The sequence below is a fragment of the Pongo pygmaeus genome, chromosome 18 (genome assembly GCF_028885625.2).
Source record: "Pongo pygmaeus isolate AG05252 chromosome 18, NHGRI_mPonPyg2-v2.0_pri, whole genome shotgun sequence".
Lineage (NCBI taxonomy): Eukaryota > Metazoa > Chordata > Mammalia > Primates > Hominidae > Pongo > Pongo pygmaeus.
The window spans coordinates 50,133,620-50,160,780 of record NC_072391.2 but is presented as its reverse complement, the minus strand read 5'-3'; the positions used below and the strand labels follow the sequence as shown (position 1 = coordinate 50,160,780).

The following is a 27,161-nucleotide window of genomic DNA, read 5'->3' as shown; positions in this document are numbered from 1 at the left end:
ACATTTTAATACCCAGATGTCCAGTCCCCCACCCAGACCAATCACATCTGAGTCTCTGGGGGGGTGGAACTAGGGCATCGGTATTTTTTTAATGCTCCCCAAGCAACGCCAACGTGCAGACAAGTTTAAGAAGTGGTGCTCTGGACCTTATCAGCACTCGGCTGCCACCCTGGAGTGGCTCTGGGCGACAGTGGCTGCTTTCCGCTTCGAGGACGCGCGGCTTGGGGATTCGGGCATGCTCTGGGAGGCGAGGGTTGGGGAGGATGCGAGCGTGCCAGCGACCTGGTGCTCTGCCTTGCTCTAGGCCCAGCTCCGAGACTGCGGATCTCTGGGTCCCCCCTCCCGGCTACAACACGTGCTGCCGCCCCGACTCCTCCAGTTATCTCTGCAGACCGCAAGCGGTGCCCAGGGGCTGCCCCACTGTCCACCCCAACCTCAGAGGCTCCAGGGAGACGCCCGGGGCTCAGGAATCCTACCTTGGCTGCCAGCGCTGCCCTCCAGTCCCTGGAATCCTGGGACTCAGGTTCGAGCTGTCGCTGTCGCTGTCGCCGCGCCTGTGAAGCGCCCACTAGAGCGCAGGCGCCACCTAGTGGGCGCGGGGCGGCTGCGCAGGGACCGCGCTGGCAGGCGGGAGCGCAGTCCAGGGCGGAAATGCAGCCAGGGCTTCCCACGTGGGCAGTTTTCCAACGCGCCGCCAGCCCTGTGGCCAGATCCGGCCTGGGGCGGGACCACCTTCACCCGCTGCAGGGCACTGGGATCTGAACTTGGTGAACTTTCTCTTGGGGTACAGAGGGACGGCCAGGCCCTGGCCCTCGGCCTGGTATCCATCCTCCGGTTTTCCGGGCTGAGCTCAGGGATCTTTCCCTTCATCCAGCAGCTTTCAGTGCACCCCCGCTTTGGCACTGATTCTCTTTTAAATGTGCTGGGACCATCCGAGGCTGGGGTTCTCTCAAACCCAGGGAGGCCCTTCGCCTATCAGCAACCCTTTCTTTCTGCCACCCCCTAAACCGTCCCTGAATGAGAGAAACAGCCTGCTCTGCTGGCTTGCTCTACAGAGGCCAGGGCTGGTGGAGGATGGGTGTGTGCCAGCGACCTCGTGCTCTGCTCTGCTGGAAGGCCTTCTCTGAGCAGTGGAGGGGGAAGGGGCGGCTTAAGGGAATTGTTTTTTGTTTTTTGTTTTGTTTTGTTTTGTTTTTGTAGAGACAAGGTCTCTCTATGTTGCCCTGGCTGCTCTTGAACTCCTGGCCTCAAGCGATCCTGTCACCTGCAGCCTCCCAAAGCACTGGGATTACCAGTGTAAACTATGGCTCCCAGCTGCCTGGTATTCTTTCAATGAAGACATGCCAAAACGCTTACAAATATGGTGGACATTTAATGTGTTTATATTTCATTTATTTCTTCATTTAACAACGATTAACTGAGCACCTACTATGTGCAACTTTTCTACAATCAAGGGATACAATGAAGAACAAAACACAAAAATCTCTGCTCTTGTTGAATTCACATTTAATGTAACACATTAATACTTTTAACACACCCAACGATCTAATGCAAAGCAATTGAGCTCGTTGTGGGATAAGTAGAGGATTTATTAAAAATATCTATATTTAGGGCCAGGCACTGTAGCTCACGCCTGTAATCCCAGCACTTTGGAAGGCTGAGGCAAGAGGATCGCTTGAGGTCAGGAATTTGAGACCAGCCTAGCCAACGTGGCAAAACCCAGTCTCTACAGAAAATACAAAAATTAGCCGGGTGTGGTGGCAGGTGCCTGTAATCCCAACTACTCCAAGGCTGAGGTGGGAGAATCCCTTGAACCCGGAAGGAGGAGGTTGCAGTGAGCCGAGATCGCACCACTGCACTCCAGCCTGGGTGACAGAGTGAGACCCTGCCTCAAAATAAATAAATAAATAAATCTATGTTTAGGGCGCCAAGGGCAGACAGTCCTGGTGATGGATACAAGCATTACAGAGTTCTATGGGAACGTCTTCACGTTTTCTTTTAATCCTGGCAGTTTATCTCTGTGGCAACATTTGGAGATAATGCCTTCAGTGGAAATTTCAGGCGATTTGTGAAAGTGAGGCCTGCAATCCTCCTCTCCCCCTCCCCCTGGCCCCCCACTCTGCCTCCCCAGGATGCTCTGTCATTGTTCTAGCCCAGTGTGAGAGTGTGTGTGTGTGTGTGTGTGTGTGTGTGTGAGTGAGCGCCTATTTAACCTTTGGACTCTCTGTCCTGGTGTAATCTGGTCAAAGTGAATATCAAGGGCAGAGGAGAATGAGGAGGAGCAGGAGGAGGAGGAGGATGAGGAGCAGAAGGAGGAGGAGGAGCAGGAGGAGGAGGAGCAGGATAAAGGAGGAGAAGCAGGAGCAGGAGGAAGAGGAGCAGGAGAAGGAGGAGGAGCAGGAGAAGGAGGAGGAGGAAGAGAAGCAGGAGGAGCAGGAGGAGGAGGAGCAGGTGGAGGAGGAGGAGCAGGAGGAGGAGGAGCAGGAGGAGGAGAAGCAGGAGGAGCAGAAGGAGGAGGCGGAGCAGGAAGAGGAGGAGAAGGAGCATGAGGAGGAGGAGCAGGAGCAGGGGGAGGAGGAGGAGGCAGAGCAGGGGGAGGAGGAGGAAGCAGAGCAGGAGGAGGAGCAGGAGGAGGAGGAGGAGGAGCAGGAGGAGGAGGAGGAGGAGGTGTCATCTGTGGACAATACCTGGAAGGGCAAGGGGTGGTGGGTGTCACTAATAGAAACCAGCCCCAGCTACTTCACTGCAGGCTGGTGCCCTGGTGAAGGTGAATCAGTCAGAGGAGTGCCGACCGCCCACGGTAAGTACCAGCTGGCAGACAATTTCCCATTCTTTCACTTTAAAGTGTCTGAGTCATGTCCAGACCAATCTTGCCCCATCTTTGCAACAGCTCCCTCCCCACCACTGTGCCCCAAAGCATGCCTGGGCAAAGTCCTAGATTACAACCTCTGGATTCTGGCATCACCTGATGGATTAAGTCTTCCTAGTGACTTTCTCTTCTGAGTTCTCCTGGCATTTTTCTCATTCTGCTCATCACAGTGTTTTTGGAAACTGCAGAGTTATCAACAGCTCTGTTTTCTCCATGGAAAACAGGAGTTTTGGTAGGCTGAAGTATGTAAATAATAATAATAAAATATTTATAACGTGTTAGACACTAAGAGTTTTCTTTTCTTTAAGAGATGGGGTCTTGTTCTGTCATCCAGGTGATCATTGTTCACTGCAGCCACAAACTCGAGCTCAAGGGATCCTCCCACCTCAGACTCCCAAGTAGCTGGGACTACAGGCATGTATGTGCCACCATGCCTGGCTAATTTTTAAATTTTTATGTCTTTTTTTTTTTTAAGAGATGGGATTTATTTTTGTTTGTTTGTTTGTTTTTATGTTGCTCAGGCTGGTCTAGAACTCCTGGCATCAAGCATTTCTCCCACCCCAACCTCCTAAGTAGCTGGGACTATAGACACAAGCTGCCATACCTGGCTCATGCACCAAGGATTTTAGATTGACAGTTTAGTTTAATCCTCACAGTAATCCTACAAAGTAGGCACTGTTACTCTCCCCACTTTCTCAGCGAAGAAACTGAGACTTGCAATGTTTAAGTAACTTGCCCTAGGTAGAGGAGTTAGCAAGTAATGTACCCAGAACGTGAATCTGGATTATCTTATTCCAAAGCGCGTGCCCTAAACACCTCACTACTGTTTACTAAGCACCTACTATGTGCTGGATGCTGTACTTTATATATGGAACAGGATAGGCAAGGTACTCATTTTATATATATATATTTTTTTATTATACTTTACGTTCTAGGGTACATGTGCACAACGTGCAGTTTTGTTACATATGTATACATGTGCCATGTTGGTGTGCTGCACCCATTAACTCATCATTTACATTAGGTATATCACCTAATGCTATCCCTTCCCCCTCCCCCTACCTCACAACAGGCCCTGGTGTGCGATGTTCCCCTTCCTGTGTCCAAGTGTTCTCATTGTTCAATTCCCACCTATGAGTGAGAACATGAGGTGTTTGGTTTTTTGTCCTTGCGATAGTTTGCTGAAAATGATGGTTTCCAGCTTCATCCATGTCCCTACAAAGGACATGAACTCATCATTTTTTATGGCTGCATAGTATTCCATGCTGTGTATGTGCCACATTTTCTTAATCCAGACTATCATTGTTGGACATTTACTCATTTTTATCCCTTTTGCTTTCTTGTTCTGTTCACCCTTTTCTTCAAAGGGAGAATTTTGTTTACTTTTGTTTTTTAAAATAAATTCATAAAAGTATGTTATGAGATGTGACCTATTTTTTAGTAAGAAAGGGAATATTTATCTTCTTGAGTGAGTCTCCATTAAAGAGGGTGAGGATCAGGCCGGGTGCAGTGGCTCACACCTATAATCCCAGCACTTTGGGAGGCTGAGGCAGGCGGATCACGAGGTCAGGAGATCGAGACCATCCTGGCTAACACGGTGAAACCCCCATCTCTACTAAAAATACAAAAAATTAGCCAGGCATGGTGGCGGTGCCTGTAGTCCCAGCTACTCAGGAGGCTGAGGCAGGAGAATGGCGTGAACCCGAGAGGCGGAGCTTGCAGTAAGCCAAGGTCGCGCCACTGCACTCCAGCCTGGGCGACAGAGCAAGACTCCGTCTCAAAAAAAAAAAAAAAGAGGGTGAGGATCCTCTGTGGTCTAAAGTGGATGGAGCTAGAAATGTTGGCACTGGAGTCATGGGCAAGATGGTGTCGGGCCCCCAGCAGAAGGCATAGAGAAGGAAAGAGGCAGAAATGCCAAAGAGACCAAAGGGAAAGGGCCTGGGTACCCATCCCAGAAGGACACTTGGTCTTGTGAGGCTGGCTTGTGGACTGACTGGCAACTTAACTCTTGAGGTCACAGCGTGCCTATGATTGGTAGGAATAAGACTGGTCACATTCTGGTCCTGGATTGCCTGCAAACCCTCTCAGGTGTTATGAAGTGTAATAGCAGATGAACTGATTCTGTCTCATTGACTCTTTCCAAAAATCCCAGGAAGCAATTATTTTATTTTATTTTATTTTTTTGAGATGGGGTCTCATTCTCTCACTCAGGTTGGAGTGCAGTGGTGTGATCTCGGCTCACTGCAACCTCCACCTCCCAGGCTGAAGTGATTCTGCCACCTCAGCCTCCCAAGTAGCTGGGACCACAGGTGTGTGCCATCACGTCTGGCTAATTTTTTATATTTTTGGTAGAGACAGAATCTCACCATGTTGCTCAGGCTAGTCTCACACTCCTGAGCTCAAGCCATCCACCTACCTTGGCCTCCCAAAGTGCTGGGATTCCAGGTGTGAGCCACCATGCACAGCCCAGAAAGTAGTTATTATTATTATTTTGAGACAGAGTCTCACTCTGTCGCCCAGGCTGGAGTAGGGTGGAGCAATCTCAGCTCACCGCAAACTCCGCCTCCCAGTTCAAGCGATTCTCCTGCTTCAGCCTACCGAGTAGCTGGGACTACAGGCACCTACCACCACGACTGGCTAATTTTTGTATTTTTAGTAGAGACAGGGTTTCACCATGTTGGTCAGGCTGGTCTCGAACTCCTGACGTCAAGCGATCCGCCCACCTCGGCCTCCGAAAGTGCTGGGATTACAGACATGAGCCACCGTGCCTGGCCCCAGGAAGAAGTTATTATTAATTACATCTTACAGATTAGGAAACTGAGTCACAAATGTTAAGCAACTTGCTGAAGGGCATACAGCATGTACACTGTAGAGGTGGTATTCAAACCCAGGCTCCTCTCATGCTGAAACTGCTTTTAACCATGACCACTACCTGCCTTCCCATCAATGACTGGTGAATTAAACTGTACTCTTAGGAAGGGATTTTATATTTGCTCATTTTGGCCACTGTGTCCTTCCCTCTTTTACTAGCTGATATTCTGCGCATCCTTCTAGGTCCAGCTCAAATGTGGCCTGCTCTAGGAAGCCCTCCCCTGTCCCCTATTTCCAGTGTGACATCCTCCATATTAAAGGACTTATTGATGCTGCTAAATAGTGTAATTTGCTACAAGAATGTGGCCTCCTCCAGCAGATTATATGCCCCTTAATCAGGAGTAAGATCCTCCAGGTGTGGTGGCTCATGTCTGTAATCCCAACACTTTGGGAGGCCGAGGCAGGAGGATCACCTGATGCTAGGAGTTCGAGACCAGCCTAGGCAACATAGTGAGACCCCTGTCTACACACACACACACACACACACACACACACACACAATAGCTGGGTGTGGTGATACACACCTATAGTTCTAGCCACTGAGGAGGCTGAGGCAGGAGGATGGCTTGAGCCCAGAAGGTCGAGGCTGCAGTGAGCCATGCATGATCGCTCCACTGCACTCCATCCTGGCAACAGAGTGAGACCTGATTTCAAAAAACAAACTGGCCGGGCCCAGTGGCTCATGCCTGTAATCCCAGCACTTTGGGAGGCTGAGGCAGGAAGATCTCTTGAGCCCAGGAGTTCGAGAGCAGCCTGGGTAATGTAGTGCGACCTCATCTCTATTAAAAAATAATATAAATAAATAAATAAAAAACCAAGAGTCCGATCCATGTGGGTGGTGCTACATGTCTTCTGTATCCACTCTCCATCCTGCTCTGTGTGTTTGGAGCCTGACTTAAATGGGCAACACCAAAGGCTTATATACCTACTAGTTTCAAGCTGGGTTTGGCCAATTGTATACCTGGGAGAGACCAGAGGCAGGGAGGAGAGTGAGGTTGGGTGCTTATGTCCCCAGCTTCCCTTCTGCAGGGTGCCTTGGGTTGGCCACTCTCCTGACCTACAGTCATAGCTGTTAGGTGACCCTGTGCACACAAGCCCTCTTGGCCTCTAGGCTCAGGCCTCCTTAATTGCGATTAAGGTTCTGTAAACTGCATAGCACCCAAAATGGAACTTTGTACCTTGTGGTTCAATAAAGAGCTGTTGAACTAAATGAGTGGCAAGTGTTTTTTGTTTGTTTGTTTGAATGAGTAAGTGAGTGAGAAGCAGGAGAGAGAGAATTTTAAATGATCTCGAGTACTAGGACTAGATGGCAAATAAGCCACCTAGGGTCCTGGCAAATGGTTTTTATTTATTTTTGTTGTTTGATCTTTAAAAATTTTTCTTTTCTTTTCTTTCCTTTTTTGTTTTGGAGACAGGGTCTCACTCTGTAGCCCAGGCTGGAGTGCAGTGGCACAATCTTGGCACACTGCAATCTCTACCTCTTCTACCTCCCAGATTCCAGTGACCTCCCACTGCAGCCACTGGAGTAGCTGGGACTGCAGGCACATGCCACCACACCCAGCTAATTTTTGTCTGTTTTTTGTAGAGATGGGGTTTCACCATTTTGACCAGGCGGGTCTCGAACCCCTGGGTTCAAGTGACTTGCCTGCCTCAGCCTCCCATAGTGCTGGGATTACAGGCATGAGCCACTGCACCCAGCCCAAATTTTCTTAATAAACAGTAAATTTGATTTTTTTTCTTTCCTTCTTTCCTTCCTTCCTTTCCTCCCTCCCTCCCTCCCTCCCTCCCTTCCCTTCTCTTCCCTCCCTCCCTCCCTTCCTTATCTTTTTTTTTTTTGACAGTGTCTCTGTCACCAAGGCTGGAGTGCCATGGCACAATCATAGCTCACTACAGCCTGGACTCCCCTAGGCTCAAGTGATCCTCCCACTTCTGCCTCCTGAGTAGGCAGGACTACAGGTGCACACCACCACACCTGGCTAATTTGTGTATTTTTAGTAGAGATGGGGTTTCACCCTGTTGACCAGACTGGTCTTGAGCTCCTGACCTCAAGTGATCCACCCACCTCAGCTTCCCAAACTGCTGAGATTAGAAGTGTGAGCCACCACACCCGGCGCTACCTCCAAATTTATATGTTGAAACCCTGAACTCCAATGTGACTGTATTTGGAGATAGGGACTTTATGGAGGCAATTAAGGTTAAATGACGTTGTAAGGATGGGGCCAAAATCTGATAGAACATGTATCCTTATAAGAGGAGGAAGGGATATCAGAGCTTTCTCTTTCCAAGAGCACTGAGAAAAGGCCATGTGAGGACACAGTGAGAAGGGAGCCGACACCAGAACCTGAACTTTGCAGGCACCTTGCTCATGAACTTCTAGCCTCCAGAGCTGTGAGGAAATAGATGTGTTGTGTAAGCCACCCAGTCTGTGGTATTTTCTTATGGCATCCAGGGCTCACTAATACAGGTAAATGCCCTATGGTAAATGTATAATTCTTAAGAAACTGCCAAACTGTTTTCTCTAGGGGCTGCACCATATCATGGTTCCCACTAGCAATATATGAGAGTTCCAGTTGCTCCACAACCTTGCCAACATATGACATGGTCAGTATGTTTTCCAAGAAGTTTTTGTGTTTTTAATGTGGATTTGTGTGTGTGTATGTGTGTGCATGTTTGCTATGTTTTGTAGGTAGTAATGTCTAAGGAAGCAGTTTAAAGCTGAAAATATTTAAAATGTGATCTACTGAGGTCCCACCCATCTTTGGGATGCCCATACCTCATTTCTCTGTTCTTGCCTTTCTTCTGGTCATATTCTATTCCTAGGGCTGTGTACCCTGAGCTGAGCCAGCTAGCAGATCTGGCAAATCACAGTCCTCATCCGAGGTGAATCCATTTCTGGGAGTTGAGGAAGAGGTTGGGTGTGGACAGGGCTGGATTCGTGGGCCTTGTGCTTCATTTAAAGTTCTGCTGTTAACTGTCTTGAAATTCTCAATCATTTCGAACAAGGAGTCCACAGTTTTATTTTGCACTTGGTCCCACACATTATACAACTCATCCAGGATGTGTTGGGGAGAGGTGGTCACAGGCAAGACAAGGCTTCTTTTTAAAGAAGATTTTTAAATTAAGGCAGGGTCTAGCTCTGTTTACTAGGCTGGAGGGCATTGGCACAATCTTGGCTCGCGGCAACCTACATCTCCTGGGCCCAAGCCATCCTCCCTCCTCAGCCTCCCAAGTAGCTGGGACTAGAGGCATGCCCCACCATGCTCATCTAATTTTTGTATTTTTTTTTTTTTTGGTAGAGATGGAGTTTTACCATGTTGCCAGGCCAGTCTTGAGCTCCTGGGTTCAAGTGATCCACCCACCTCGGCCTCCTAAAGTGCTAGGTTACAGGCATAAGCCACCACGCCCAGCTGCAAGTCAAAGTTTCTTACCACATTCATTTTGTAAAGACTCCCTCATCTAATCCCATGGACCTTGCCTCTAAACTGGTCCATGCACAATCCTAGGATTTCTCACCTTGCCCCTGGGTGCTCCTGCTGCCTGTCTCTTGGGCTGACTTGAGTTAAGCATGATTAATTTGGAGGCTTCAAGAGAGGATTGTTGGCCCTGGATCCCAATATCCAAATGAGGATTTGCCTCAAACAGGGCATCTTAATTGGAAGGTAAATGAAACCTCCCTCTTCCACCCTGACAGCCCCAAAGTGTACTTTGGCATTTATGTGGGAGAGGTAAATAGCATCATAATGTATTCTGAATTGTCACTCTGCCAGGCCCTGTTGGCAAGAAGCTTGTTCAAAGAAAGCTGATTTATAGGGGAGTTTTGCGGCATTCTTGCAGATCACTGAATTCCCACACCCAGGGAGGAGGAATGGCACTAACCAGAGGCAGGGGCAGAAAGGGTGTTGGAGTGGGAAGATCACAGGCTCTGGAGACAGTGGGACCTGTGCTTGCATTCTGAGCTGGCTGCTTACCAGGTTTGTGACCCCGGGTAACCGACCTAACCACTCTGGACTCAGTGATTTGAACTCTAAAGTGGGATTAATAATACTTCCTTGTAGGACTGTGTGATTGGGAGGAGTAACCAAGAAGGTCTGTGTAAAGTGCCTGAGGCCGGTATGCACCTGCCCTCCACAAGTGAATCCGAGTCAATGTCACCTTTGACTGCTGTGTGCATACACAAAGAATCATTGTAAATGTACTTCTCTGAAAAGCCACTTCACAGTCCTGCGTGACCCTCCATCTAGCTTCCTAGGAGCTGGGTCAGGATTATCAGTCCCCTACTAGAGTTAGGAAAAGGAATGCTAGGTGATCAGAAAATAATATAGGGTCAACTATAGAGCACAGGAGTTCTGAACTCCAGTTCCGTAGAACACGAGGCTTCACTAAGGAAGTATTCACATCAGAGATTGCTCACAGCTGCGAAAACCTTTACCCATGTGTCCCAGATTAAAAGCACAATAACAGCCTACAAAGTGGATAACATGTGTCATGGTGTGTGAAGATAGCCTGATGGGGTATTCAAAATAGATATGATTAGCATAGTGATAAAGAGACAGGATGGCTTACACCTGTAATCTCAACACTTTGGGGGCCTGAACAGGCAGGTCGCTTGAACCCAGGAGTTCGAGATCAGCCTGGGCAACAAAGTGAGAACCCCACCACCCTCCAACTCCCAGCACCTCTACAAAAAAACAAAACAAACAAAACTTAGGTGGGCATGGTGGCACGCACCTATAGTCCCTGCTACTTGGGAGGCTGAGCTGAGAGGATCACTTGAGCCTAGGTTGAGGCTGCAGTGAGCCATAATTGCACCACTGCACTCCAGCCTGGGCAACACCTTGTCTCAAAAACAAGTAAAAAAAACAAGAAAGTAAAATATAAGAGGTTGGAAGGCAGATGACTTGGGTTCAAATCCCAGCTCTCCTATTTGCTGGCTGTTAGAAACTACCTCAGACACATTACTGAACCTCACTGTGCCTCAGTGTCTCCATGTGTTAAATGAAGATTAAATAACACACCTACTTCTTAGGGTTGTAAACAAATAATGGATGTGAACTGTCCTTGGCACAGAGTAGTACCCAGCATCTACTAGCTAGTTATTTTAATGACTTACCTGTTTGGGTAACCCCGGGAGTCCATGGTCCTAAGACTCCCTATTCCTCAACAGTGGGTGGAGTTGGCATTCTAGGTTAAAGGGTGGTCTCCAAGTGGGGGGTGAGTCCCAGGAACTTAACGTGGCCCTGAGATACGAGGTAGGCCACAGCCCGTTGCATAGTGACAGGGCTTGTTTTGCATGTGAAGATAGGGGCTGGTGTTTACAGGTAACTAGGAGGTGGTGGTGGGATGATTTGTAAGTTATAGATTAAACAAAAGGGAATTCTTCTGGTGGAATGAATGGGGCACAGTGCCTGGAATTGGCCAGGTTAGCCAGAAGGGCAGCTCTCCAGGCCCTGCCCACCCCACAGGGGGCTCCTTATGCACAGGGGGGGCGTCTCCTTGTGGCCATAGAAACGGAACTGGCTCTTTTCAACAGTGCTCCACGAGGACGGTTATTTAACGCTGGCCCCCAAGGAGGAAGGCACAGACCTTCCTCCTCCCGGAACGTCCAAGGGCACTGGATCCTCTGTGTCCCTCTGAGATGGGGTGCCACTCCAGCAAGAGCACCACGGTGGCAGCTGAGTCCCAGAAGCCTGAAGAAGAGCGCGAGAGAGGAGAGCCAGGTCTGGAGACCAGCACCCAAGCAGCAGACTGCAAGGATGCCCCGCTGAAGGATGCAACCCCTGAGCCAAAGAGCTGAGATGCCTCTCTCCAGAGTTGGACCCTCATCTCCTTCCTGGAACTGCCTTTGGCCCAAGAACCATGAGACAATCCCCACCCTGAGAAGCTCCAATCACTGGGAGGAGAGAGAAAGCCTCTAGCTTTGGGATTCAGGCTTCAGAAGTTTTTAGCAGCCTTTGCTCATTGGAGGGGTGGGGAGGATAAGTCTATAAGGAATCCTATTTCCCCAGCTCTCCCACAAAGAGGACAAAAGAAGTCTTCACACGTTGTGGAACTTTCCTGCAACTTTTGGATGCAGACAAGCCTCAGAGCAGACTGTTCTGGCTCCAGTGAATATCTGCTGCCAAGCTGTGAGCATCCAGGGATCCCCGTCTGCCTGGCTTTCCTAAAGTCAGAAGACGCCTTGGTCGTAATGTGTGGGGTGTGTGGATCTCAGTTTGCTCTCTGTCTTTCTCCTTTTTTCAACAGCTGGCAGAGTAGCCAACACCCCTGACAGCAATGTGTTGCACTTGGCTCACTCCACACCCTGTCTATGAATAATTTTAATATTTAACTTGAAATGTTGTTAAGAAACTATGGAAAATATCAAGATCCCACTGGGATCCCGTAAATTGAAGGCAACAAGGTCTTGGTCCTCCAGTAAGGGGGGCATGGAGCCCTGGTGGGAAGGAAAGAAGAGAGATTTGTGTTCCTGATTCCTTAATCCCCAAAAAAGGTCCCTCTGCTAACATTCACATATCTCTTCCTAGCCAAAGTCTGTCCATTTCAACCCTCTAGCATCTGAGCTATCTGCATCCAGCTTTCAAAAATATTTCGCTGTTTACTAACATGTCTGTCAGCCTTTCTTTTCTCCCCCGCATGTGTTTTGTTTTTAATTCCACTCAAAAGTGTTTTCATTTGAAATCAAATAGACATGTTTGCAAATAAATGATGACACAACACATTTGAAAGACAGAATTGGGGATCTGAGATTAGAGGATCAGCAGAGAAGAGTGGGTGTAATTCTGTGGAACAGGAGTGAGAACAGAGGCGAGGGAGCCGTTGCTTTGTGCCAGGCGCCATGCTGAGGACTTTCCATAGACGGTTTAATGCCACCCAACCACCCCCATTTTATAGATGAGGAAATGGAGGAAATAAAGTCACTTGCCTGAGTATGGGCAGCCAGGAAAGAGCAGAACCCACAGTTGAGCCCCAGCAGTTTGGCTTGGGAAATGCATGTAGAGTGCTTCTTAAAGCAGAGAGCCTTTCTCATGACTAAATTGAAATACGAGTCCCTTTATAGCCTGTGCATAGTGAGGACCATTTTTCTTTATTCACTGGGACCTACCTGCCTATTGAGAAATACATAACTGGTCAGCTTGGAGTTGCCCCACTGCAGGTTGGGTGATGCATTGAGGGACTTTTTATTTTTACTCTGGTGGTGGGGGACGGGGAGGGAGGAAGAGACGGAGAGGGAAGTGGGAGAAGGGAGGGAGAGAAGGGAGGAAAGATGAAGAAAGGGAGGAGGGAGAGGAGGGGGAAAGGGTGAGAATGAGGAAAGAGGTAGGGAGAGGGAGAAGAGGAGGGAGGAGAGAGGGCAAGAAGAAGAAGGAGGAGGGGAAACAGGAAGAGAGGGAGGAGGGAAAGAAGGAGAGGGAGAGAAAGAGAGGGAAGAGGTAGGGAGATGAAAGAGCGGGGAGAGGCAGAAAGGGAGACGGAGAGGAGAGGAGAGGGGAGATGGAGGGAGGAAGGGAGAGAAAGGAAAGCGGTGAGGGAAAAGGGGTAGGGAGGAGGGAGGAAGAGAAAAAAGGGGAGAGGTGGGCGAGAAGGAGAGGAAGAAATCCAGGGAGTTGGAGGAATGAGGGATGAGGCAGGGAAGGAGAAGCAGTAAGGTACTGCAAAGGACCCTTCTTTTTGGCCATAAAAACCTGAGAAACTGAATGAGATTCTTTTGAGCAATAAGGCAACTACGGTGAGGAAGAAATAAGGAATGAGGCAGAAAAAGCAAAGCAGTTCAGCCTGAAATTGACTACAGAGCTTCCCTTTGCTTCAGCAGAGCCTGGAGGAGCAGGAGGGATGGGGGCCCTGTCAGCTGGCCCAAAGGCCTGCCCTGTCCCAGGGGTGCTAAGCTTGCTGCAGACCAGGAAACAGGCCTGGGCTTGCAGCTGGGGATCAGGAAGTTTGGGGCCTCTTTGCACACCTTACTGGGGATAGGCCAAGCTCTGGGAACTCCTTTCAATTTTTTTTTTTTTTTTTAAGACAACTCTGTTTTTCTCCCTCCTCCCTCCTAGTGGAAATTTACCTTGCAAAACAGGACCGTGCATGGTGAGAGCTGCTTGCAATGTCCACACTCAGGACTGTGGAAAGAGTTCGCAGCTGGTGGTGAGGCTTTGAGGTGGGGCTGCCCTTATTTCACTAGCTCCTGAGGGGCAGAGCTCACTCAGCTTTTTACTAAATCAAAGGAAGGAAGCTTTAGGTCTTTCAAAGTTCAGAAACAGGGTGGTTTGTTTTGCTTCCTTTTGGAATGGAGTAAAATGCTCATTTAATTAAATTCAAGTTATCTGAGGGCTTTTAAAAACAGAATTCTTCATCTACCTCCAGCTGTGGCAGGCATGCTGCAATTTACTAGGAAGTTAATCTCTAACAGAAAAAAGTACTCAGTTTCCTTTTAAGGACATTCCAGTTATCCACTGGAGCCTAGCATCACTCGTCTGTCTCCCTTTGAGGTTCGAGAATTTCTAAAGTGCCTGGTAAAAGTGGTCAGGATTATGTCTACTGAAATATAACTTTAACCTCTGGAAAAACGGGCCTGCAAAGGCCCACTTCCCAAATTGCTGGAAGAGGAGGGGTTTATTAGTTAACGTATCTATCCATCCATCATCCATCCGTGCCTCCTTCCTTCCTTTCATCCAGCCATCTATCCATTCATCTTTCCATCCATTATCCATCATTCATGCATCCATCCATCCACCCATCTGTTCTTCAGTCCTTCCATCTTTCTTTCCATCTGTCCATCCATCCTTTCATCCATTATCCATCCATCCATCCACCCATCTGTTCATCAGCCCTTCCATCTTTCTTTCCATCTGTCCATCCATCCTTTCATCCATTATCCATCCATCCATCTGTTCATCAGTTCTTCCATCTTTCCATCCATCCATCCATCCATCCGTCTTTCCATCCATTCATCTATCCATTTATTCATACATTCAGCTCTTACCCTGGATTTTTTAGTTACATGAGGCAATACATTTTTTCCTTTTAACCAATTGATTCATTCAACAAATATTTGTTGAGTTTCTACTCTATCACTCATCATTCCTTCATTCCTGTATTCATTTATTAATTCAGTGTTTACTGGGCAACTACTCTATGCCAAACTCCTTAGTGTTCATAAAATGTTCATAAAGTGCCATCTTTGTGGGAGTACCGCCTGGAACAGGGTGGTCCAGGGAGATCTTTCCAGTCTAGATGAGACCCAAGAGCTTTCAAGAGTAAGTTGGAATTAGACAAAGAGGATGGGTATTTCGGAAGGGAATGTATGACCTGGAGTTAGATACAAGAACTGCATGGGGCACAATGTACAGTGTAATAGGAGCCTAAGGTGCCCACGGCACAGGGACAGGGAGGTAAACCTTGACAAGTAAAAAATCAAATCGGGGGCCGGGCACAGTGGCTCACACCTGTAATCCCAGCACTTTGGGAGGCCACGGCAGGTGGATCACGAGGTCAGGAGATGGAGACCATCCTGGCCAACATTGTGAAACCCTGTCTCTACTAAAAATACAAAAAAAAAAAAATTATCTGGGTGTGGTGGTGCGTGCCTGTAATCCCAGCTACTGGGGAGGCTGAGGCACGAGAATCGCTTGAATCTGGGAGGCGGAGGTTGCAGTGAGCCTAGATTGTAACATGACCATGCACTCTAGCCTGGCGACAGAGTGAGACTCCGTATCAAAAAAAAAGGGATCAAATCATGAAGTGCCTTGTATTTTATACTGAGAGCTTGAGAGTTTATCTTGATGGGCGCAGTGGGGTGTCTTTCAGCAGAAAAATGATGCTAGGACATCAGTGGCTTTTGACTAGTTAGTATCCTGTTTTTTTAGTAACAAATCTTATCTTTTTCATCACGGGGAACCCTTTTCTCACTCTCAGTTGACATGATTGGGTGGGGCTGATCCCATTCTTAAACTTCAGCCTGAGCACTGCATGGCCCCTGTCAAAGTGATAGGTTCAAGGGCAGGTGTAGAAACCCAAACTAGTCCACTGATAATCTTCTTTGAACTTTTTTTTTTTTTTTTTAGATGGAATCTCTGTCACCCAGGCTAGAGTCTAGTAGCACAATCTTGGCTCACTGCAACCCGTGCGTCCCAGGTTCAAGCGATTCTTCTGCCTCAGCCCCCAAGTAGCTGGAATTACAGGCACCCATCACCACGCCCAGCTAATTTTTGTATTTTTAGTAGAGACAGGGTTTTGCCTTGTTGCCCAGGCTGCTCTTGAACCACTGACTTCAGGTGATCCGCCACCTCGGCCTTTCAAAGTGCTGGGATTACAGGCGTGAGCCACTGCGCCCAGCCTTCTTTGAACTTTTAATTGAAGCAATTAGGAAAGGAAAGTTCACCTTCTTTTAGAATTAATAAAACCGTAGGATTTGGCCCTGGAAACTCTTAACCACTGGGAAGGGACTGCTTGAGAATGAAGCCACAGAGCAGAGTGGAGCAGAGTGGAGAGAAGGAGGGACATCGTCTTGATCAACTTGTTTGGGCAACTGGATCCAGCCATGCCAGAATAATTCTTCCCCTAGATGATTCACATGAACCAATAAACTCACTCTTTTTGTTTGTTTGTTTGTTTACAGTGGTTTGAATTTGGTTTCTGTCATTTTCAGAGAGATCTGAGTAAATCAGATCCACTTAGATTTGTATATTAGGTAGAGCACCCTGGTAACTGTTTAGAGGATGGAGTTGGGAGGGATAAAGCTAGAAGCATGAATACCAATTAGAAGGCAACCTAGGAAAAAAAAAGCGTACAAGGAGGGGCAGGTTTAAAGGAAAGATGAGGGGTTGAATTTTAGAGGTGTTGAGTTTGAGGTGCCCATAGGACAAAATATAAATAACGATAGCAAACACTTATATCACTCTTACCATGTCTGAGCATTGTTCCAAATGCAATACATATAGAACCATTTAATCCTCACCATCACACTGTGCTCATTATATAGATTAAAGCACAGGGAGTTTTAATCCATTCACTGATCCCAACTTGCTCCTTGGCTGTAAATTCCCACATTTCCTTGTTGTATTCTGAATTAAGCCCAATCTCTCTCCCCTACAATAAAACCCCATTGTTGTACAAGGGGTGCAGCGGGGGGTGTGATGGTTAATTTTTTGTGTCAAGGCTGGGCGCAGTGGCTCACACCTATAATCCCAGCACTTTGGGAGGCCGAGGTGGGAGGATCACTTGAGGTCTGGAGTTTGAGACCAGCCTGGCCAACATGGCAAAACCTCGTCTCTACTAAAAATACAAAAATTGTCCAGGTGTGGTGGCATGTGCCTGTAATTCCAGCGACTACTCGGGAGGCTGAGGCAGGAGAATTGCCTGAAACTGGGAGGCAGAGGTTGCAGTGAGCCTAGATCATATCACTGCATTCCAGCCTGGGTGACAGAATGAGGCTCTGTCTCAAAAAAAATAAATAGATAAATAAAGTTATGTGTCATTTTAACTTGGCTAAGGGATGCCCAGATCTGGTAAAACATTATTTCTGGGTGTGCCTGGGAGCGTGTTTCTGGAAGAGATTAGCGTTTTAATCAGTAGACTGTGTCAAGAAGACCCACTGTCATTAATCTAACCTGTTGAAGGTCTGAATAGAACAACAAGGTAGAGAATTCTCTCTCTTTTCTTGAGCTGGGACATCCATCTTCTCTTGTCCTCAGACATTGGAGCTCCTGGTTCTTGGGTTTTCAGACTCCAGGACTTAGACCAGTGGCCTCTCTGGTTCTCATGCCTTCCGCCTCAGACTGAATTATACCACTGGCTTTCCTGGGTCTCCAGCATACCAATGGCATAACATGGGACTTCTTGGTCTCCATAATAATATGAACCAATTCCCATAATAAATCTCCCCTTATATATCTCTATATATTCTGTTGGTTCTGTTTCTCTGGAGGACCCTGACTAATATAGGGGGTTAACTAGGTCTTTCAGCTCTCAAGGACACAGCTGGGGCTTGCGCTAGGCAGTTTGCCTTTAGAGGCTGAGACTTGAGGAATTCATTTGGGAATTGTGGGAACCCTTTTGGACCTCCAGGGTTGCTGTAAAGGTTATTTTAAGGTGAAAATATTTCACCTGCAAAAAGTGCAGAAATAACTCTTATGTGAACTTCCCTTATCTGACTAAAGCAGAGCCTCCCAAAATTACAGCTCCATTAACCCCACTCTGGGGGAGTTTACTGCAGATTTAGCTGCCAAGAAGACAGATTGCCCATTTATTAGCAACAAAAAGCCCACTAGGACCTTCCACGCTCCCTCATTGAAGCCCTAAAAACCTCTCTCTTTTGTTAAGTTGATAATACAAACTTTTCCTTTGGGCTATTCCATGAGTTTTCTATTATGGAAACTCCCATATGCAAGTAGGAAAAAAAATCCTTGTTAATCGGGCCTTTCTCAGTTAAATTTGTGGGCCTCAAACTGCTGGACCCAATTTGGAAGAGGAAGAATTTTCCTCCCAACAGAGTCATCAGAACACAGTGGCAGCTAAAGCCCTTGTTGTAAGGGAAGAAGCTGAGGCACAAAATATAATTTTAAAGCATTTGAGGCCAGGCGCAGTGGCTCACGCCTGTAATCCCAGCACTTTGGGAGGCCGAGGCGGGTGGATCATGAGGTCAGGAGATCAAGACCATCCTGGCCAACATGGTGAAACTCCATCTCTATTAAAAATACAAAAATTATCTAGGTGTGGTGGTACGTGCCTGTAATCCCAGCTACTCGGGAGGCTGAAGCACAAGAATCCCTTGAACACAGGAGGCAGAGGTTGCAGTGAGTCGAGATCGTGCCACTGCATTCCAGCCTGGTGACAGAGCAAGACTCCATCTCAAAAAAAAAAAAAAATTTGATGAAGCCAACGTGAGGACAGCTGCCTGGGAAACACTTTCAACTTGCCTTGGGCAGTGTTCCATTCAGCCCAGGTTACAGTCAGGATTCGAAAGGCAAAAGGGAACAAGGGGTGGGGGGATACAAAGTTGTTTGACAGGAATTCTCATTGGCTTATGAAATAACATTGATTAGTGATTAGCTTTAAATGTTGAACTACAGGGTATGAGTTTTGGTGTCTAGCCTACGGCATTGTGTGGTTAATTTTATGGCTGCTTGGCATCAATCTAGAGCCCACATAGCAAGTGGTTTCAAGAGGTGATTACTTGATTCAAGGCAGGAGTGAGAGGTGACTGCCACCACACTTCAGTGCCCTCTGAGTCCGATAATTTGGAGGGGCTGGCATTCCTCAGGTACAGTAGATAAGGTGCCTGCATTCTCTCTCCACACACATACACCCTGAGGGGAGGTGCTGCTTGGAGCAGAAAAGCATCTATCAAGGACGAAACTCTGGAAAAACCAACATGTAAAGGGCAGTTGGAATAGATAAGCTGCAAAGGAGCCAGCGATGGACTGAGGGTTGGATTGATGGGAGACGGTGACCAATGGCTTCTGCTCACGGAACATTCACCAAGTGCCAGGCATTGAGCTCAAAGATGCTTCATAAATGTTATCTAATTTGCTCCTCACAAAAGCTCTACAAGGAAGGTAAAATTCATACCTTATGGGTGAGACAGCACATTTATGAAGGTTGCATGAATTGCCCAAGTTAACATAGCTGGTTAGTGGCAGAATAGGAATTTGAGCTCTAAAGACCAGGGTTTTAACCACAGCAGCTCATTGAATAGTCTCCTCCCAAACTTTGTGTCCACCTGGGACCTTTGAATGTGACCTAATTTGGAAATAGGGTTTGAAGATGTAACCAAGTTAATATGTGGTCATGCTGGATTACAGTGAGCCCTAAATCCAATGACTGGTGTCTTTTTTTTTTTTTTTTTTTTTTTTGACAGGGTCTCACTGTGTCACACAGGCTGGAGTGCAGTGGTGTGATCATGGCTCATTGCAGCTCCAAACTTGTAGGCACAAGTTATCCTCCCACCTCAGCCTTCCAAGTAGCTAAGACTACAGGCATGTGCCACCATGCCTGGCTAAGTTTTAATTATTTTTTGGAGAGATGGGGGTCTTACTATGTTGCCCAGGCTGGTCTCAAATTCCTGGGGTCAAGCAATCCTCCTGCCTCAGCCTCCTGAAATGCTGATATTATGGGTGTGAGCCACCACATCTGGCTGACTGGTGTCTTCATGAGAGAAACGGGAGGATTTGGACACAGAGACATAGAGGAAGAAGACTATGAGAAGATGGAGGCAGAGATGGGAGTTATGCTGCTACAAGCCAAAGAACAGCTATAACAAACACTCCTTTGATCTAATTCTGATCGCCCTCCTCTAAGCCCTCAAGGCCCTGACATTTGGTCTCCGCATCTGGCATGTGTAGTCTAGTTCAGCTGGATCAGTGTAGTGAAAATCCCCCATTCTTGATATCTCTCTCAATATGTTACTCTGGCCTGCCTTCAGCCAGAATCTGCTGAGTCAGTCTAGCAAGAATACCCCTTTATCTCTGATGTTTCCTCTCAGTGATTTTTCCATTCACCAATCGCCAACTTGCTCCTTGGCTGTAAATTCCCACATTTCCTTGTTGTATTCTGAGTTGAGTCCAGTCTTTCTCCCCTACAACCAAATCCCATTGTAGTAGTCCCCCTGAATAAAGTCTGCCTTACCATCTTTAACAAGTGTCATGAAAATTCTTTCTTTAACACACAGGTCATGAGAAACTGGAAGAGGCAAGAAAGGACTTTTTCCTAGAGTCTTCAAAGGAAACATGGCCCTGCTGTCACCTCGATTTCAGACTCTCTCTAGAGCTGAGAGAGAATAAATTCCTGTTGTCGTCCAGTTTGTAGTACTTTGTTACATCATCCCTAGGAACCTAAAACAGTCACCATGCCATCGCTCTTCGATAGAGGAGAATAATCTGAAGAGTGATGTCAACAAATTCCAGGAGAGATGGGAAACTGCCTTTGTAAACTTTATGGCAGTGAGAGAAATCTAACATAGCTGATTCCATCTTGCTTCTAGCTTCATAAGCTAACTGTCATTGCTTATCCCGAGGCATAGGCTACATTAACTATGGGGGTAATTTAGTTTATAGTTTAACTTTAAAATGAAGATGATAAGAATCCCTCCCTGAAACTAACCACCTCCTTGCTTGGCGACCACAACTGCCTCTGTAAAACGAACAAACTGGCCACAAGATTAGAATTATGGTTTGGGAGTCATATAGCCAGAGGTCACAAGATTTGTAACCTCCCCAATTGCTCCTATAGATAACATCATTATTGCAAAACCGAAGACTGGTGTTTGAGATATTTTTCTGACCTTGCATTCTGATGGACCAGCTGAGCACCGCTCAGACTGGTAGCCCATACCAAGAAACTGACTCAAGTGGTCCTGTGACTCCTTCCCAGGAACTGACTCCATGCAAGAAGACAGCTTTGATCCCTGGTGATTTCATTCTCAACCCAACCAGTCAAGATTCCCCATTCTTTAGCCCCTGTCTAGCAAAGTATCCTTGAAAAACCCTAGCCTCTGAATTCTTAGAGAGGCAGATTTGAAAATTATTTCCTGTCCTCTTGCTTGGCTGCCCCTGTGGTTATTTTCTTTCTTTGCTACAACAACTGCTGTGCTCAGTGCATTGGCTTTTCTGGGAAGAGGGCAAGAAGAACTCACTGGACAATTACAGATAGATTTTCAGGGTTAGGGGATGGTAAAGCCTGACCATTGACATGTGTTTCTGAATCATGCTTGAGTCTTCTTAAAGGCAGGCAAGCTCATCCCTTGATTTAGAGGAGACATATCCCCACTCCCTTCACACCATGGCTTTCATGAGCCACTGATTATGATAAGACTGTGTCACATACATGTACTCAACTCACCTTGAGAACATTGTTCTTGATAAAGAGATACAGGCCACGATGTACTTTACCTGGTAAAGTGTGTATAAGGGTTGGGCTCGAAGGAGAATAGAGAATAATTAGGGCAGGCTCTTCCCATAAAATGGTAACTCTACTGGGTCATCTCTGGGCCCTATGGCCAATTGTTTCCAGCCCAGAGAGGTTGCCTGTCTCGTCTCTTCCCTGGCACCCTTTGATAGTGTATGAGAAGGGAAAAAAGGTCATTTTCCCTCTACCTATTTTAGATTCATTAGTTGTGACCCTAAAAGTTAGATTTGTTGTGGTCTTTTTGCTCTTTAGCTCAGCTAGGTCCAAGTTCTTGTCTCACATCCAGGAAGAATTAGGTGCATGGATACTGGAAAGTGACTGGAGTACAATTTACTAAGGAAAAGGAAAGTACTCAGTGGAGAGAGGATATAGGGAGATGATTCCCCTACGTGAAGGTGGGAAAAGTTCCCTAATATGGCTGAGCCTGGGACTATCATGGACTCAGAGTAGGGAGTACGTGCTGACTGGTTTGTGAGTATGCAAAGAAGTTCAAAGCAAAGACACCACTCAAAGGTGGGCACAACAGTGTAGAAAACCAATTAGGAAAAGGTAGGTGTATGTAAAATAGGTGAAGGGTAGGGACCAATCAGTGGAAAGCATGCTGAACAGGAAGATAGGTTCTCAGTCTGGTCTGAGGATTTAACTTGTAGCTTGGCTTTCAGGCTTTAAGCTGTCTTTGGCTTGGAGGTGGAGTTTCACTGGGTACCCACCCCATCTACCTAGGCATTTGGCTGACTCCTGTTGCTATCAGACTGACAAAAGACAGATTAACAAGAGAGAGCAAGGAGAAATGTATTGATATGTACATTGCTCATACACGTGGGAGTACTCAGTGATGAGTAACTCCAAGGAGTGGTTAGAACTTGAATTTATATAGCATTTTTTTTTTTGAGACAGAGTCTCACTCTGTCACCCAGGCTGGAGTGCTGACAAGAGCTTGGCTGGAGTGCAGTGGCAAGAGCTTGGCTCACTGCAACCTCTGCCTTCTGGGTTCAAGTGATTCTCCTGTCTCAGCCGAGTAGCTGGGATTACAGGCATGCACCCCCATGCCTGGCTAATTTTTTTGTATTTTTAGTAGAGACAGGGTTTCACCATGTTGGTCAGGCTGGTCTTGAACTCCTGACCTCAGGTGATCTGCCCACCTCAGCCTCCCAAAGTGCTGGGATTACAAGTGTGAGCCACGGTGCCTGGCCTATATAGCATCACAAGATAATAAATTTTCAGCCAGGTGTGGCGGCTCATACCTGTAATCCCACCACTTTGGGAGGCTGAGGTGGGTGGATCGTTTGAGCCCAGGAGTTTGAGACCAGCTTAGACAACATGGTGAAACCCCATCTCTACTAAAAATACAAAAATTAACTGGGCATGGTGGTGCACACCTGTAGTCCCAGCTAGTTGGGGGGCTGAGACAGCGGGAGCGCCTGAGCCTTGGGAGGTCAAGGCTGCAGTAAGCTGTGATCTGGTCACTGCACTCCAGCCTGAGTGGCAGAGTAAGACCCTGTCTAAAAATAAAAATAAAGAAAATAAACAACAAAAAACCCCATTTTCGACAGCATGATGAGAGCGTTTTCCCATATTTTCTGCAGGTGCCATTGGGGGGTGAGGAAGGAGTAGGGAGGGACAGGGAGACTTTACAGAAAAATTCAGAAAGAGAGAAAAACAAGTTTACTCAGTTTTGATTCTCCATTATTGCATAAACACATTTTTTGTCATTAAAAGTAATACATGTTTATTATAGAGAATTTAGACAAATAGATATGCAAAAGAAGAGAAAATAAAATAATCCCAAATCCTACCATTTAATAATACTTATGAAAAATGTTCTAGTAAAATTGCTCCAGATTGTAGCATGCAATTTTTTGTTGTTAATGCCCTGGACTAGTATCCATCTGTAGCAGATACTGGACTTGAAAACATAGGAATGTCTAAAGCAACTGTAATCCTTCTAAATTCCACAGGCTTAGAACCACAATCTATCAACCCAAATTAATTAAAAAGGAATTTCAATCATTTCTGCCTCTCTTAAAAAACATTAAACAGGATCCATTTCAAAACCCACAGCAAAACGTATCAAAATTACTTTCCTTCTCCTCCCCAATTCTCTCACCTCCAGAGCTGCCTTTGAGCTGCTTATCAAATCCCCTCAAACTCATCCTCAACTTCTAGCCCTTGTGGCTTTTCTGTTTCTTGCCTCTCCCTATCCCCCTTTTGTTCTTTATTATGTAGATCAATTTTGCCTTGCCATTTAAAAAGAAAGTTTCCTTTCTGCTTGGCTCATTACCTAATTCTCCCTAACAAAAAAGAGCCCCAGGAATTAAGCAAGTAAGACTCTGTTCCTTCCTTTCTCTCTCCTCTCCTGCAGAATCATTTTTATGATTCTTTATTACAAATCCCTGAAACCAGTTTGGCAAAGAACTCTCCAGTGGGAGAAGATTGGGAGTGCTCACACTTTGATGACCTTGTTCCTGTTACACAATTATATAATTCTTCTTTGTTCCAAGATTACCTTCTTTCTTTTGAAAAATTGCCAAGCATCAGCCAGTCCAGTAGCTGACACCTCTAATCCCAGCACTTTGGGAGGCTGAGGCGAGAGGATCACTTGAGGCCAGGAGTTTGAGACCAGCCTGGGAAACAGTGAGACTCGTGACTCTACAAAAAATTAAAATAAATAATAAAAGTTGCTGAACATCAAATGCATTTGACAATTATTCCAAAGTACATCTGAACACATACATCACATTTATACTCTCTCAGTCTCTTTCTCTCTCTACCTTTCTCTCTGGTCCCCCAGTGACTAAATACAAATTATTTTTGCCATCATGGAAATTAGGGAATTTTGCAAGATGATGTGAATTACACAAAATATTTAGAAGACCTAATTTAAGTCCTAGCTTACACACTGAGTGTAGTCTATTTCTAAAAGTGTAATTATTGGCCAGGTGAGGTGGCTCGTGCCTGTAATCCTAGCACTTTGGGAGGCTGAGGTGGGAGGACTGTTTGAGCTGAGGACTTTGGGACCAGCCTGGGCAACATGGTGAGAACCTGTCTCTATTCTTAAAAACAAAAAATAAAAAAAGTATAATTATAATTTGGTTATCATTTTTTTTGAGACGGAGTCTTGCTCTGTCACCCAGGCTGGATTGCATTGGCATGATCTCGGATCACGGCACTCCAACCTCCTGTGTTCAAGCGATTCTCCTGCCTCAGCCTCCCAAGTAGCTGGGACTACAGGCACGCACCACCATGCCGGGGTAATTTTTGTATTTTTAGTAGAGATGGGGTTTCGCCATATTGGCCAGGCTGGTCTCGAACTCCTGACTTCAAATGATCTGCCTGCCTCAGCCTTCTAAATTGCTGGGATTATAGCCATGAGCCACCGCGCCTGGCCTAAAAGGGTAACTTCCAGTCATCTTCTTTGTCTTCTGTTTCCCAAAATAATCAGCTTAAAATAATCCGTATGCCAAGAAAGCGTATTTAGGGTAGCATATTCTGGTCTCCCACTGTCATATTTTGGGGTGGTGCGTCCTGAACCCTATCAGCATTTGCCAGTTTTATGGCCAGTAGCTCCACCACTTACCAGCCTGGAGAAATTACTTCTCTGTTTTGAGCCTCAGTTTTCTTATCTGTTAAATGTTACATAATATAATATGTATATGTTATATGTTATATGTACACGTCAACCTTTAAGAATAAGATTAAGAAAATATGACTAGGTGTGGAGTTTATTTGAGTGCAAAGCTTGAGTATAGCCACCCAGGAAACAAGGACTGCAAATGAATGAGGTCAGCATTCCAAAGCGAAGTTAAGGATTCACTTAACTAGGCAGAGACAGAGAAACGTTAGCAGGATTACAACATTTTTTATAGAAGACAAATGCATACATTATAGCAATTTGGTTATAGATGGCTACATTCCAAAGAAGGTTACTTTATTATTTTGTGAGGAGGGGCAATGATCTGAGGGGATCTTTCGTGCTGCTTGATCTTGCAAGTTATCTACCGTATAAGAATAAGAAGGAGAGTTAATCTACACTCAGAGAAGCAGAAGTTGGCAGGTGCATGCTACATGACTGGCTGCATAGCCACATTTCTCTCTCTTTTTTTAAGGTTTTTAAAATTCAATTTTATTGGCCGGGCACGGTGGCTCACGCCTGTAATCCCAGCACTTTGGGAGGCCGAGGCGGGTGGATCACGAGGTCAGGAGATCAAGAACATCCTGGCAAACACGGTGAAACCCTGTCTCTATTAAAAAATACAAAAAATTAGCTGGGCGTGGTGGCAGGTGCCTGTAGTCCCAGCTACTTGGGAGGCTGAGACAGGAGAATGGCGTGAACCCGGGAGACAGAGCTTGCAGTGCGCGGAGATCGTGCCACTGCCCTCCAGCCTGGGCGACAGAGTGAGACTCCGTCTCAAAAAAAAAAGATCAATTTTATTGAACTATAATTATGTACAATAACTTGTATCAATGTAAAATGTAATTCAGTGAGCTCTGACAAATGCAGAAAACCATTGCCACACCCAGGAAACCACTGCCAGCATCAAGTCATAGAATGTGTCCATCACCCTCAAAGCTGCCCCAGGTCCCTTTGCCATCTTTCCTCCCTTCAGCCCTGGCTACCACTGATACTCTCTTTTTACCATAAACCAGATTATGGTTGTCTTTCAGTAATTTTGAGGTCTGTCCATGGTTTTGTATGTACTAATTATTTGCCCGTTTTAAAATAACCTGACTACTATTCCATTGTACAGATATACTACAGTTTACTAACCTTTATTTTACTTAACATCTGTTTATTTAACACCTGTTGAGGAATATTTGGTTCATTACAAGTTTTTAACTATTGTGAATGAATGAAACTACTACGAACATTTATGTCCAAGCACTCGTGTGCATATAATCTTTCTCTTCTCTTGGGTAAATAACTTGGAGTGGAAAGTCTGGGTCATATGGTAGATGTAGGTTTAACTTGAAAAAAAAGGTGACTTTTTCAAATTAGTTGTAACATTTTAATTTCTGCCAGCAATGTGTGGGAGCCTTCACACATCTTGCTCTCACTCTGACTCTCCTGGGTCTCTCTTGTAATGACCTTTGTCATTACATTGGGCCCACTCAGAAAGTTCAAGATAATATCCCTATGTCAAGATCCTTAACTTAGAAAAATAGCTTTATGGAGGTATAACTGATACGCAATAAACTGTGCATATTTAATATATTTAATATATACAATTTAATGAGTTTGGACCTAGGCATATACCCATGAAATCACCACAATCAAGGTAATAGACATGTTCATCACCTTCAAAAGTTTTCTTGTGTCCCCTTGTTTTTTTTTGTTTTGAGGCAGAGTCTTGCTCTGTTGCCCAGGCTGGAGTGCAGTGGCACGATCTCGGCTCACTGCAAGTTCTGCCTCCTGGGTTCATGCCATTCTCCTACCTCAGCCTCCTGAGTAGCTGGGACTACAGGCACCCACCACCACGCCTGGCTAATTTTTTGTATTTTTAGAAGAGGCGGGGTTTCACCGCGTTAG

The 27,161-nt window shown here is 46.2% G+C and overlaps 2 protein-coding genes across 9 annotated transcripts in view; one reads left to right on the top strand and one right to left on the bottom strand.

Annotated features, from left to right (window-relative positions):
* CHD9 (chromodomain helicase DNA binding protein 9) overlaps window positions 1-1,084 on the bottom strand; it is a 275,732-nt gene extending 274,648 nt beyond the window's left edge. For 2 of the 5 annotated variants that reach the window (XM_054453479.2, XM_054453475.2), the window contains exon 1: window positions 477-1,084. The gene's annotated coding sequence lies outside the window, so the exon portion shown is untranslated. The remainder of the gene's footprint in view (window positions 1-476) is intronic. The other 3 variants (XM_054453482.2, XM_054453487.2, XM_054453480.2) reach the window with 2 other exon arrangements.
* A 1,549-nt stretch (window positions 1,085-2,633) lies between these two features.
* The window catches only part of CHD9NB (CHD9 neighbor), a 77,943-nt gene continuing 53,415 nt past the window's right edge, over window positions 2,634-27,161 (top strand). Inside the window, exons 1-4 of one of the 4 annotated variants that reach the window (XR_010124463.1) lie at window positions 2,634-2,800; window positions 8,263-8,341; window positions 11,271-11,936; window positions 19,590-20,364. Coding sequence is in view for 1 of the 4 variants with exons in the window: in XM_054454218.2 (XP_054310193.1) it covers window positions 11,376-11,534 (159 nt within the window). In the remaining 3 variants the exon portion in view is untranslated. Of the gene's footprint in view, window positions 2,801-8,262; window positions 8,342-11,270; window positions 12,457-19,589; window positions 20,528-27,161 lie in introns of those variants that run through there. The other 3 variants (XR_010124461.1, XM_054454218.2, XR_010124462.1) reach the window with 3 other exon arrangements.